The sequence below is a fragment of the Sceloporus occidentalis genome, unplaced genomic scaffold, assembly GCF_023333645.1.
Source record: "Sceloporus occidentalis isolate IW3139 unplaced genomic scaffold, rSceOcc1.0.p SCAF_4, whole genome shotgun sequence".
Classification (NCBI taxonomy): Eukaryota; Metazoa; Chordata; class Lepidosauria; order Squamata; family Phrynosomatidae; genus Sceloporus; species Sceloporus occidentalis.
In genome coordinates this window covers 142,929,419-142,943,915 of record NW_028316984.1, presented here as the reverse complement: position 1 = coordinate 142,943,915, position 14,497 = coordinate 142,929,419, and the positions used below count along the sequence as shown (strand labels likewise).

Here is a 14,497-nt window from a genome sequence, read left to right as displayed (position 1 = left end):
AACAGAACTAACAATCCTGGACGACTACCATGCAGAGGAAGATGCTAGAGCCGAGGAGGTCACTTCACATACACAGGAGGCAGACAGCTGGAGGAATGTCACACAGAGAAGTAGGCCAAGAAGGGATTGTTTGGGGAGTTTGCAGCTAGAGAATCGATTCAAAGCTCTTTCCCTTATCAAGAAGGATGAAGAAGAGCAGCATGGACAGACTTCAGGGACAGAGCAGGGGAGCCTGAGAGTCCCACCCAAGGGAACAGCCGCTGCTAAACCTCGTAGGAGGCGTGTGGTCGTAGTGGGGGACTCCTTGCTGAGGGGTACAGAAGCAGTGATTTGTAGGCCTGACAACATGTCTCGAGAGGTGTATTGTCTCCCAGGGGCAAAGATCCGTGATGTGACAGAGAGGCTGACAAGACTGGTCAAGCCTACTGACCAATACCCCTTCCTTTTGGTCCACGTGGGAACCAATGATACTGCAAGACACAGCCTGCAGAACATCAAAAGGGATTACAAGGCGCTTGGTAGGAAGCTGAAAGGAATGGATGTACAGGCTGTCATCTCGTCTCTTCTGCCAGTTGAAGGGCACGGTCCAGGAAGAGAGAGGAAAACAGCGGATGTGAACAACTGGCTTTGCAGATGGTGCCGCCAAGAACAATTTGGATTCTTTGATCATGGGCTGTGGTTCCATGAGGAGGGACTTCTTGCAATGGACGGGTTGCATCTCACACCAGTTGGAAGAAATGTTTTTGCCAACAGTCTCAAGAACTTGATCAGGAGGGCTTTAAACTGAGTTCCGTGGGGAAGGGAGACAATATTAAGGAAGGCGAAAGGGCTGGAGAAAATAGTCAAACAGACATAGAGGAAACAAGAAAAAAAGTGCAAGGACCCAACAGTGGGAGGCAAAAAAACTTGCACAAGCAGCAAGTAAATGGGACCCGTGGTCTGCGATGTCTCTACACTAATGCACAGAGCATGGGAAATAAGCAAGATGAACTCGAACTCCTAGTACAACAAAGCAAATATGATATAATAGGCCTCACTGAAACCTGGTGGGACGAGTCTCATTATTGGAATATGGAAATAGAGGGGTATAACCTTTTTAAGAGAAACAGGCCAAACAGGAAAGGAGGAGGAATAGCACTATATGTCAGAGATATTTACACCAGTGAAGAGATCCTGGACATCAATCATGGAAGCCAGGTGGAGAGCATATGGATAAAAATTAAAGGGGAGGGAAACAACAAGGATGTTATGGTGGGAGTCTACTACAGACCCCCAAGTCAGACTGAGGAATTGGATGATGCCTTTCTAGAACAGATGACCACACAGTCAGAAAAGAGAGATGTAGTAGTGATGAGCGACTTCAACTACCCTGATATTTGTTGGAAGTCAAACTCAGCCAGATCCTCAAGGTCTAGCAAATTCCTCACTTGCCTGGAAGACTATTTCATGGTCCAAAAGGTGGAAGAGGCAACAAGGGGGTCAGCTATTTTGGATCTGATCCTAACCAACAAGGATGACTTGGTTAATGGGGTGCAAGTGGTGGGATCCTTAGGTGGAAGTGACCATGTTCTCCTGGAGTTTGTTATACAATGGAGAGGAGAAGCCAGGCATAGTCAGACACGCATCCTAGACTTTAGGAGAGTGGATTTCAGTAAACTTAGAGAAGTATTGAGGGTGATCCCATGGTCAGAAATACTAAAAGAGAAGGGAGTTCAGACCGGATGGGAGTTTCTCAAAAGAGAGATACTGAAGGCACAATTTCAAACAGTTCCAGTGAGAAGGAAAAACGGGAGATGTCTCAAGAAACCAGAATGGATGACTAAGGAACTTTCAACCAAGCTAAGTTTGAAACAGAACATGTATAAGAAATGGGAAAAGGGGGAAATCACGAAAAAGGAATTCAAAGAAATAGCAGGCATTTGTAGGGGTAAAGTCAGAAAAGCTAAAGCTCAGAATGAACTCAGGCTTGCTAGAGAGGTTAAGAACAACAAAAAGGGCTTTTTTGGATATGTCTGCAGCAAAAGGAAGAAGAAGGAAATGGTAGGGCCACTGCGTGGAGAAGATGGCAAAATGCTAATAGAAGACAGCGAAAAGGCAGAATTACTGAACACCTTCTTTGCCTCAGTCTTCTCAGAAAAGGCAAAGGGTGCTCAACCTGAGGATAATGGAGCAGAGGACAGAACAGGGGAATTTCAGCACAGAATAAGTAAAGAGATAGTAGAGGAATACCTTGTTAATCTAAATGAATTTAAGTCTCCGGGACCAGATGAACTCCATCCAAGGGTATTAAAAGAACTGGCAAAAGTAATATCGGAGCCATTGGCAATCATATTTGAAAACTCCTGGAGAACAGGAGAGATCCCAGCAGACTGGAGGAGGGCAAACGTTGTCCCCATCTTCAAAAAGGGGAAAAAAGAGGATCCCAACAATTATCGTCCAGTCAGTCTGACATCAATACCAGGAAAGATTCTAGAGTAGATCATTAAACAGAGAGTCTGTGAACATCTAGAAAGCAATGCCATAATCACAAAAAGTCAACATGGGTTTCAGAGAAACAAGTCATGCCAGACAAATCTGATCTCTTTCTCTGATAAAATTACCAGCTTGGTAGATGAAGGGAATGCTGTAGATATAGTATATCTTGATTTCAGTAAGGCCTTTGACAAGGTTTCCCATGATATTCTTGCAAACAAGCTTGTAAAATGTGGGCTAGACAAAGGAACTGTTAAATGGATCTGTAATTGGTTGACCGGCCGAACCCAAAGGGTGCTCAACAATGGCTCCTTTTCATCCTGGAGAGAAGTGACCAGTGGGGTCCCACAGGGCTCTGTCCTGGGCCCAGTGTTATTCAACATCTTTATCAATGACCTGGATGACAGAATTGGGAGCATACTTATCAAATTTGCAGATGACACCAAATTAGGAGGAATAGCTAATACCCCAGAGGACAGGATCAAGATTCAAAATGACCTGAATAGACTAGAAAGCTGGGCCAAAGCTAACAAAATGAAATTCAACACAGAGAAATGTAAGGTACTGCACTTAGGGCAGAAAAATGAAATGCACAGATATAGGATGGGAGACACATTGCTGAATGAAAGTACATGTGAAAGAGATCTAGGAGTCCAAGTAGACCATAAGTTGAACATGAGTCAACAGTGTGATGCGGCAGCTAAAAAGGCCAATGCAATTCTAGGCTGCATCAATAAAAGTATAGTGTCTAGATCAAGAGAAGTAATAGTGCCACTATATTCTGCTCTGGTCAGACCCCACCTGGAATATTGTGTCCAGTTCTGGGCACCACAATTCAAAAAGGACATTGAGAAATTGGAGCGTGTCCAGAGGAGGGCGACTAAAATGGTGAAAGGTCTGGAAACCTTGCCCTATGAGGAACGACTCAGGGAGCTGGGGATGTTTAGCCTGGAGAAGAGAAGGTTAAGAGGTGATATGATAGCCCTGTTTAAATATTTGAAAGGATGTCACATTGAGGAGGGAGCAAGATTGTTTTCTGCTGCTGCAGAGAACAGGACCCGGAACAATGGATGCAAGCTACAGGAAAAGAGATTCCACCTCAACATTAGGAAGAACTTCCTGACAGTAAGGGCTGTTCGACAGTGGAACAAACTCCCCCGGAGTGTAGTGGAGTCTCCTTCCTTGGAGGTCTTTAAGCAGAGGCTAGATGGCCATCTGTTGGGGATGCTTTGATTTGGATTTCCTGCATGGCAGGGGGTTGGACTGGATGGCCCTTGTGGTCTCTTCCAACTCTATGATTCTATGATAACCAGCCCACTGTTTTGGTAGAGAAGTCAAACAAATTACAATCTACAAGGTGCAGAGCATGTGGACTTAGGGTTGCCACATTTTAGGCTTGGCTCCAGTATTCACAGGCCATCTTGAGGTGGTAGACAAGAGTGCAAATTCTCAAATTATTGGTGGGCTCCGCTCCATGTGCAAATCTCCAGCTCAGCTAGGAGAGCAGCAGCTTCCTACAATTTGCAAGGATTAATTTGTTACTGCAACATGCAAAGATTTTCTGTGAGTCTATGTATTTACTCAGATTCCTCCTTCATTCCCAGTTGTTACAGCAGAGATCACTCTCTGCTCTGAATCCATTTTCTGGCTAGAAGCAACGTAAACAAGAAGGAACGATCCCCTCATTTTACCTTGATCTGAGAATAGCTCCTTTACTTGTCTGAATTTCCAAATATATTCTCTGTGTGCATGAATGACAAGTTGTAAGCAACTGTGGTCCGTACTTAACAATGAATGCTAAATGACACCACCAGGAGCCATCCCTAAGTTTCAGTGTTTGGGCCAGGAACTTCAGGTCCTGGGATGATCTTGAGTTGTTAACTATAGGTGGGTTGAGTATATAGAACATGTGAACGTTTGAGCAACACGTATCTAACTGTGAGGGAAATAGTAAGGCAGGCATGCCCTGTAACTAAAATCCTTGGCAGGAAAAATGTTTAACTCCTAAAAGTCTTGAAGTGGCTTATAAGAAAACGCCTGAAAGAATAATAACTCTTCACTCAAATGTGAATTTGTGTGTGTCTTCAAATATGAGTTGAAGTACCAAAGGTACAATTCCATTTTTGTAAGTAAATTGCCCAGAAGCAGGGAGGTGGTCTACAGTTTGGAGCAAATTTCTACTTTTTTGTCTATTAGCTACTACAGCCTTGAAAGGTTGCTTGGAATCGTACAAATAAGATTTACCTAACTAGACCTGCATCTGACACATCAAGTCATTTTATTTAATAGTACAGATTCAGAATCAGTGAAGACTTCATTGTACTGTCACATCATCATCCTCGCTTCATAATTTTAAATAGACATTATTGTGTCATTAGCATTTTAGTTCAAAATCAACCACTAGCTCTTCATTTTCCAAACTTCAGATCCTGGAGAGATGTTTCACAGGGTGTCACAAAAAGCCTATCACAAGATTCTGTTCCCAGGAAAGCAAGCACAAGTAGCTTCACAACCTTGTTCTAATTCTTATTAATTTGAGAAGACACAGATGGATTTAAAAAGGCAAGTCTGCAAGCTGCAGCATCTGCTCAGCTACAGAAATAAATACGATTTTCTGGAGACCACTGATCCTATTTATGATGTGTAAGCCAATCAGAATTAGCAACAACAAAAAACTTTTTCTCTCACTTTCCTTATGTGGAAACCTTTATATTCAGATACACTATGATTCTTTACAATAAAGGAGAAATATTTCCTGCTTTTAGTCGGGGGGGAAAAACATTCAGGTTGCCTTCTGCTATTGAAACTCCTGAAGAATTGATATAGTATCCATAGGTCAGTTCATCTTGTTGCGTGTTTGCTGTCCTTGGATGGCTTCAGCATGTGAACTCTCTCCTTAAAAAATACTGTGGTCTTTCTAGTGTCTATTCTACTGTAGTAACTTCATAGCTTCTTCAGAATTGTAACAGCAAGCTATTACATGTTTCTATATGTACAGTCAGTTAAAGGTGGCAGAGATTATGTTTTAGGCACACAGATGTTGTTCCCCATAAATGTCCCACATCCCTGCTTGTCTTGTGGCATAGGCATTGAAAAGAAAGGAGGGGAGTCCAAAAAATGAACTTCAGCACTGTGTCAAACGTTATTCACATGAATCATAACACTGGTTAGTAATTTACAAGAACTCTCCTCACTTGCTTTTCTGGTTGTCATCCTATTGGGCTGGAAGTGTGAAATTTCCTTTGAAATAAAAGCTCACAACATATGAGAAGGTACTTTATTTCCTTTTTAAATATACATAAAGGTATTTTAAAAGGACAAGAACATTATACAAGGCTCAAATTTACATTTTTGCAATTAAAGGATAACAATATATGCATGTATGTAAATAAAATTCCATTAATCTTCCTGACAATGCTAATCAGTGGCATTAGCACTGTGTGTTCACTAAATGCAGATTATACTCGCAGTGAACCAAACGGCACAGAAATGAAAAATTATAATTAACCCTTATCTTGTGCTTGAACATTGAGCTTATTTGCCATAAAAGTCCAAACACAGAAGCACAGAAGCCATTTGTACTACAGTCTTGAACAGATTCCCCTTTGTCCTACAATGAACATAGTCCAAGCAGGAAACCGAATGTTGGGTACAAGCAACCAATCCTCATAGGCTTCCTTACGTAGACCCTGAGCTGGTAGGGAACTGGACACAAATATTGTGCATAATTCCCTGGCCTGATGACACAGCTGGGCCTTGATGCTCATAACCAGAAACTGGAATCATGTTCCCTGGCTGTTCAGCAAGGGGGCTAGATTCACCTCCACTCCCCTAATCTACCCCCCCCCCCAAATAGGATCAGCTCACACTGCTGTGTTTGTACACAGTATAAAGACAGTAAATAGCATATAAAACAGTATTTCAGAGTAATTATACTGAGTACAACCCAGCCGACGTTTTAAAAGTCCAAGTGATTTCAGTGTAAGAGAACGAACAATGTGCTTAACTCTAACTGAAACCAGTGGGATTCTAAAGTGCTAGCCAAATCGTGTTCTCGAGGTCTACTGCATTATATGATTGTTTGAGGACTCCATAGTGAAAGCTGTCCTCGTCTTTTACTTCAACAGACACCTTGTTTCCTGTTTTTCTCACTCTCCAGTACCATAGCAAGATGATATATTAAAAAGCTCACTATTTATTTATTTATTGGTCTGGGAGAATATAAGTAATTGTTTCATTTTCAGGCAAGGGGAACCACAAAGATCAAAAAGGGCAGGATGTCCAAAGCTGTGTAGCAACAAGCTGCATTAAAACATAATTACCACTGGGGCAAGACATGTACAGTATAAGTACAGGACCCCTGTAAACCCAAGGTAAGGTAGCATGAAGAAATTGATGTTTAATCCAAAGGTGTCACAAGTATATGAATTTGGCTAAGACAAGCAAACTGAAACATGAGCATTGGCTAATCTTTGCTTAACATGCAGTATTTCTGGATCACTTTGTGCATGTATTTCCAAAACAACTGGATTTTGTATCTCATTTAAATTTCTTTTTGGAAGTAGCTGGAATCATGGTTTTTGGGGAGTTACCATTGGGAGGGGGGGAAGCATTCATAGCAATGTTTTAAAGACAGACAGGCACAGAAGACCATTTATATTGCACAGGGAGAAGAAAGTGGATAAATAAGCAAAGGTTTTAAATGGAATTATCTAAATATCAAAACACAAGTAACATTCTACTGCAGTCTATCCCTATACACAGTGAAAATACCTGCTCAGTACACTGATGTAGACGATTATAGTAAATGTGAAATCATGTTTTTCCTTTACCAATTGGTTTAAAAATTTAAAAACAAACATTTATTTTCTCTTACACAAAACCTTATCTTCTGTTTTACAATCTGAAACATCTGTAAGTGATTCCAAAAAGAAAAGAGGAAGGGTAAAACACAAATAAGAAATGCAATGTCAAGATGACTTAACATTTAAGACAAAAAAAGGGATGATTCCTTCTAGGACTCCCCCCCCCCTCCTCTTGTTCACAATCTCCTTCTGACAAAATTATGGTTACAATCATTACAAAAGGAAAAATGACAAAAATACTGCAGTGCTACCTTTTATAAATGGGGGCAGCCTACAAACTGCCACAACATATTGAAAACAACATGTTTGTGTAGTCAGCATGAACACCAGACAACATGCACTCACTGACATTTCCACAGAAGCAAAGCATAAGATTTAACAAAAAGCCCTTCACACACAAATTTAACTCCCACTTTTATTTAGCTGTTAATGTCTGCTAGGCTCTGATCGGTGATTCTCAACCTTTGGTCCTCTAGATTTTTGAAACTTCAAATCCCAGAATTCCTGAACAATGAGCATACTGACTGGGACTTCTGGGAACTGAAGAACAAAACAGGCCCAAAGGCTGATATTGGATGCTGGAAAGTGAATGCACATTTAAATGGCTTTATTATAGACTGCGGCCTATGCTGACCCATGGAAAGAAAGGTATGAGCTGCTGAAGATAATATCAGCCTCCCATGGCAGTGCATAGACAAATTCCTGGGTTTTGCTTATTGGGATATAAAAAGTATGAATTGAGATAGTGAGGAACATGGCGATCATCTGACTATGCCAAAAGCAGAGCATTTAATTTTTGATGTATCAAAGCCAAGTGTAGGGTTACATGCTGATTTAAGTAGTGATCTGGCACTCACTCTTTCCTTCTCAAAGTATTCTTAGTAAATTCCAAAAGTCTCTACAGAGCACTCCTTACGTGCCCCTGCTTTGTTCTCAGACGGTTAGTATGGATGCCTGGCAATAATGCTGTCCTGAAGTCACAAACTATGGCTGCTTCACTAGAGGAAGAAACAGAAATAGAGTACAATATGGAGGGATTAAATAAGCCTATTTAAATATTGCTGTTATTTCCAGATGCACAGAAAACATTTAAAGGGCCACATATCCATAATGAACTATTGTTGACATACATGGAGGGTAATATTACCTATTATTTTATTTTGATTATGACTGAATCTATATATGATAGAAAGCAGTTTGGAACATCTGTATATGTTACACAAACAGCAGATTCTGGTAGAAAAAGCAAAGTCACCAAGAAGTTCACCAACAATCCTACTTGTGCCCAATACAGCCATTTATGGTTTTAATTGCTCAGTAATCATATTTGGGAGGTTGTGTATAAGTGTGTTTCTCTAGACATGTTTGAGCCAACAAAACTGCTAAGTTATAATACATGGATATGGGCTGTTCATTGTAAAGGAAGGATTATTATTAATCTTTGTCTGGGCTTATTGGGAGACTTGATGATAGCAGTTTGATACTCAGAGCAGATGCCAATTGAATCCAAAGAAGATCTGATTTGTTTCCTGGCTTCGAGCAATCTCTTCTATGATGCAGTGTTGCTTCCATAACAAGTGGAGTTTCCGGTACCTTTCATGACATAAATGCAGAGGATTGCCTCGCCTTTGAAGATTTAAAAAACAAAACAGACAAATAAGTTAGGGTTGTTTTTTTAAAAACAATAAGGACTTTTTAATACTCTGACTTTAGATATATGCAACAAACTATTGATCAAGGGTTAATAGTCACTCTTAATTCATTAAGAATTGGTAGGCAGTAATTAATCAGTAAGGCCAGTCATTAATCTAATCACAGGACTCTGCTAACAATACAACCTCTGCTGTAAAGCAACCAAAAAAATTAATGACAAAACTTAAAAAACAACAGCATGGTGTTTCTTAGGTGATGAAAAGCAGAATTTCCACTTACACCAGATTTGGATCTGTTTCTCCATATTCATCTAGATATGGTGCAGGATAGAAAGAACCTCTGGTTTTGCCCCCTATCAGGACAACTTTGCAGTCTCTGATTCTGAAGGAGAAAACAGGAATGTTAAAGAGGAAGCACCAAAGAAGGTGACATTCCCACCAAAGCCTCCCTAACAGAGGGTTATCTTCATCCAGTTTTGGGAGACTGCCCCCTTCCCCACCATTCATATCCCTGTACCACAGCTCACCTCATTTAGTAGGGTTCCCTCAATTTTGTCAGTGGTTATTTAAGGAGTTGCTGGAAGGGAGGAAATAACATTCCATCTATCTCCTTCTATGGGTTTTCTTTGGGTCCACGTCATTGCAGTTCAGGATTTAGACAGGCAATATTGGTGACTATTTTCAGCATCATTTGGATGTGGATTTTGAAAGGTGGGGAGAAAAATCAAACTGTTCTACCACTCCCTCATCTCATAAACACTTGGCTATTGTGCTGCTGTCACAAATACTGGAGCTACAGTGAGTACAGCACTGAGAGATCTTCTTCACTTAATGGCCAGCTCAGTATTTGACTCTAGGCTATAAGATGACACGTTGAAAAGAAACATATAAGACCTGGCCTGTCCAGTTACCATGTCATCATTTTATTATTAAGAGTAGGGTAATCTGTTTCTGCTCATAAAAATGTCCTCCAGATATCATAAATTCCAATCATTTAAGTTGTATCACAAGAAATGGACAAACCAAAATGAATGTTGTATCTCTTTGAATTCACCTTACATTCCAGTTGTTGTTTGGCACATCATCCCCTCCTCCCTCCCTATTACTTTTTTCCCATTGGCGGGCTCTACATTCCAGCTTGCCACCTACTTGAGAAAAATACACACTCCAGCACCACAGTGGATGGCATGTGACGTGCAGGCTCCCAGCTCTTCTCCATTCACTACTTCCTGACAGCACGTGTTTTGTGAGCAAAGCAGAGCCCCACAGAACAAACACAAGGCAGGGTGCTTGGTTTCATCATCAGAGGATCGAGGGCATCTGAAAAGGGAAAGTTAACTAGAGAGGGACGTCTGGGATCAACACAACATCTTAGAAGCACAGTGTAGGAAGCATACTGTTATCCAAGAGGCAATTTAATCATTTACTCAAGACTATTTTAGAACCCAGAAGGTACAAAAACCAACAATTTTTCCCAGAATGGGTATGTCTACTTTCCAAATATGAACCAGAAGGTACACAGAAAAGCTAGCTAAATAAATTATCAAACTAGTGTTACATTAACAATAAAAGGCAATCCACGAACTGGTTGAAAATGATAAAAAATACAATTAAACAATGAGAATAGTAGCGATGCAATTTAAACAATGTGAGAAGTAAAACTTACAAGGCACTTGGCAAATTCTCCTAATAAAATAATAGTAGCATCATCATACAAACTGATGTACTATTAACTGATGTGTGCCATTATTCTATATCGGCTACTTAGTAATTTATGCAAAACAAGTAACATCTCCTGGCCCAATCACCACAGTCCACCTTAATCACTAACAGCCGCTTTTGGTCTGTTCAGCTGCTAATCAAGGCACAAAGAAAATGTTGTTTCCAGCCCCTTCTAGTACCCCACTTGGCAGCTGAATAGATCTCCTTTGCCCAATGTGGCTACTGGTTGTTAAGGTGGGCAGGGAGGCACTGACTTGGTCTTACAGTAAGACACTCTACAATCTCACTGAATACAGAGCATTTACAGATCCATAACTCTTCACTACGAATCTGTAAATGCAGAATGCCAGCCATGATCTGTTGCTACTACAGTGGTAATTATTTCTTACTGTCCAACACTTTACTGGGCAACTAAAGTATTAATTAATATGATGAGATTATATGTAAGCAGCATCATCATCATCATCATCATCATCATCATCATCATCATCATCTCCTATCGGATAACTTCTCCTGCACAATTCACCCACAAGTTTTTTTTTTTCTTTTCTTTTTCATTATGCTTGTATTGGCATGTTTTATACTTTCTGCCGTTTAATCCTATTTTATGGCTTGAACATATGCTTTTACGATTGGGGGGAGGGCTGGGTTTTTGGGATCTGTCTTTTTAATTGTAATTTTAATTGTATGCTGTGTCATTTTACTGTTGGGATCTGCTTTGATTACCTGTGAAAAAGCAGAATATACATAAATAATAATAATAATAATAATAATAAGCATATAATCTCATCATATTTCCAAAAAAGATGCTGGTTCTCACCTAAACTGAGAGCATTGATTCAGAAGGCAACTGTAGTCATCTGGAAGCTCTATCAATTTATTTCTTTTCCTTGGGTAGCTATGGAGTTAAAACCAAAAGAAAATACTATATTTTAGGATACACAAAAGCAGTAGCTATGGAAATATTTTTCTAACATTGAACCTTTCACACTTTGAGTTGCGCATGCAGATGACTCAAAGACAAGACAACCATAATGTCTACAGCAAGAACCTATGTGGAGAATCATGCCTACATAGAATGATATGCATGTGAACCAAAAAACAGCATACACTAGGAGAATCTTCTAGCATTCTTCCAAGTTAATGAGTCCAATCTATAGACACACAACTAGCACTAGGTGCAGTACAATCATCAATATAGTTGTAAAGAAGGAAATCTGAGCTTATACTCCAACAATTTTTGTGTTCATCACCTACAAACAATTGTGAGGAAGTCTGAATATTGATACTGGGGGTGTGTGTGTCCAAATTCTAGGCAGCATCTCTTTGCCAGTCTCCTATAGCAAAACTGGAGTGGTCAAAAACCGTTTCCAAAGGAAGAGATATGTTTTCAGATAGAAAGCCATCAAAAAATCATGTTGATTTTTTGGGGATGGGGAGGTTGTGGGCTTCAAGGACTGCCAAGAGGGGATTAGGGGATTGTATATGGAGTGTGGGTCACCATTATGCCACCTCTAATCTGAAATATGTCTATGAGTTAGAAAAGAGACTGTACAATTGGAGCATTGTCAGGATATTAGGATGTGTCTGGCTCTTCACCCGCATTGCTGGCTACATACAAGTTATCTGGGTTTGGAGAAAAGTTGTGGCCTAAATGAAGTTGATTACTTACTTCAGGTAATTCAAATATTCTGAATCGCTGTCTCAACCAGTGGCAAACAACAGAAGAGATGGTATTTTATATTTTGAAGGAAAAGACTATCACTTAGCAACTCTAAAAGAATGGTGTACTCCAGTTTAAATACACTTTCTGAAAGGGGTTACTGAAAGCATTTTTAGCATGCCTTCAATTAAAGAACCCCAAGGCTACTTCCATATGTTAAAATATTTGAAGGTAGCAAATAAAAGGGTTAACATAACCTGGATTGGATTATTCAAATATGTAAGAGAACTCGTTTCAGGGATAGAACATTGAAACCAACCTTACTGCAGTACATTTTCCCTTCAAAAAGCTGAATATGGCAGGATCTGCACACCATCTGTGTAAAAAAAATTTCCATTAGGTCAAGAACAGTATAGCCTATTACTAGTTATTCCCTACCATAAAAATATTTTCATTTTTTATTTATAATTACAATCACATCCTGTCTTAGTAAAGTGAACAACTGAAGTTTAGACATACTGATGGCATAAATGAAGGAAACATAAAAGCAAGAATATGTTGCTACAGATAAAAAGAATAAATACCCCCCCCCCTCCAATAATACATATAGGCAAGTACTTTGTAAAAATTCAGCTGCCCAGGCCGTTCAGAATGTGTCCTCCTATGCTAATTCTCCTGCTCTGCCCTGCTAAGTCAAACACAAGCCTTCATATATGTAAATCTACATAAAAAACATATCCCAGTCTTTTATCTTAAACAATACCTCTGGAGCAAAGGTTCTACAGTATCCCAGTAGTCTTGGAAAAGCAGGAACAGATTGGTGGGTAGCGACAAATAGCTACAAAGTGCCTTGAACTGACTCTCCTCTGAAACTGCAAAAGAAGAAAATATTAGATGTATCACTAACTGCAGCAAATGCTAGTGCTATCAACAAAAAGACATAGTGCAGCTAGTGCCTTTTTTCCTTAACAGATTTTTTAATGTGTGTATGAAGTAAGAAGTTAGTAGCAGCAGTGGAAAAATAAAGGATTACTAATGTAAGAGAATGCTCTTTTAATGAACTTTAAATGGTTTTAACACTACAGATTGCTTTGTAATGAATACACACACACACACACACCGTATATACTCAACTATAAGTCAACCTCATGTATAAGTCGAAGGCAAGATTTGGAGTCAAAATTATGGATTTTGATATGACTCGCTGTAAAATCTGGGGGCATGTAACAAAGGATCTAATGGATGAAGCAAAGGAAAATAATGCCAAAGAACTTACAAAATTCCAGCAGCCATAACTGTTTATGCTCACCCAAAAGTCTAGATGGATGGGAGAGTAGAATGGGGTCAATTTTTCCAAGACAGATTACACTCTTGCCTTTCACCAGTGGCTGGTTCCTTTATTAATAAGAGTTAAAGGACAGTACTTCCATTGACCTGTGGATAAGTTGGCTCAGATTTTTTGGGTGAATTTTTTGACTAAAATGTCTAGACTTATACCTGAGTATATACAGTACATATATGCAACGTATAATTTAATTAATTAATTTGTTTTATTTATATACCGCTATTCCAAAGATCATAGCGGTGAACAGCAAGTAAGCTAATTTGCCCCCAACAGTCTGGGTACTCATTTTAGCGACCTCGGAAGGATGCAAGCCTGAGTCGAGCTTGGGCCCTTTTGCTGGTCTTGAACTCGCAACCTTGTGGTTTTGAGTGAATGGCTGCAGTACAGGCATTTACCCACTGCGCCACCAGGGCTCCATTTATGTACATATATATGTATTTACTTATTCTAAGTTTTTAATTACACTGTTTTAATAAGTTGTAAGCTGCCTTAAGTCTCATTGCTGGGAACAAAGTGGGACATAAATAGTTAAAATAATAACAATAAAAAGGCTCCCATTCCTCCAGTTCCGTACCTTCAAAACAGAGCAATTGCACAGGTCTGAGAGTCATAACATGAAAACCCTTCTCTATGAAACGATGCATTCTCTTAAGAACATAAAAGTGTCTCAAATGAAAAAAGGAAAACATGCCTCTTGCTCGTGTTATGGTAAAGAAGGGTGAAAGGATGCCTCTTGGGTAGAAAGAGGGAAGAGTCAATTACTTCAGTGTTACACAAC

General features: G+C 39.7%; 1 protein-coding gene across 6 annotated transcripts in view; it reads right to left on the bottom strand.

Moving 5' to 3' along the window:
* UBR1 (ubiquitin protein ligase E3 component n-recognin 1) overlaps positions 1 to 14,497 on the bottom strand; it is a 130,869-nt gene that overhangs the window by 28,792 nt on the left and 87,580 nt on the right. For 3 of the 6 annotated variants that reach the window (XM_089521859.1, XM_089521861.1, XM_089521862.1), the window contains 6 exons: positions 13,138 to 13,246; positions 12,694 to 12,750; positions 11,532 to 11,609; positions 10,139 to 10,309; positions 9,270 to 9,371; positions 5,738 to 8,963 (listed from right to left, as the gene is read on the bottom strand). In XM_089521859.1, coding sequence (XP_089377985.1) covers positions 8,822 to 8,963; positions 9,270 to 9,371; positions 10,139 to 10,309; positions 11,532 to 11,609; positions 12,694 to 12,750; positions 13,138 to 13,246 — 659 coding nt within the window. In that variant the 3' untranslated portion in view covers positions 5,738 to 8,821. The other 3 variants (XR_016280967.1, XR_016280968.1, XM_089521860.1) reach the window with 3 other exon arrangements.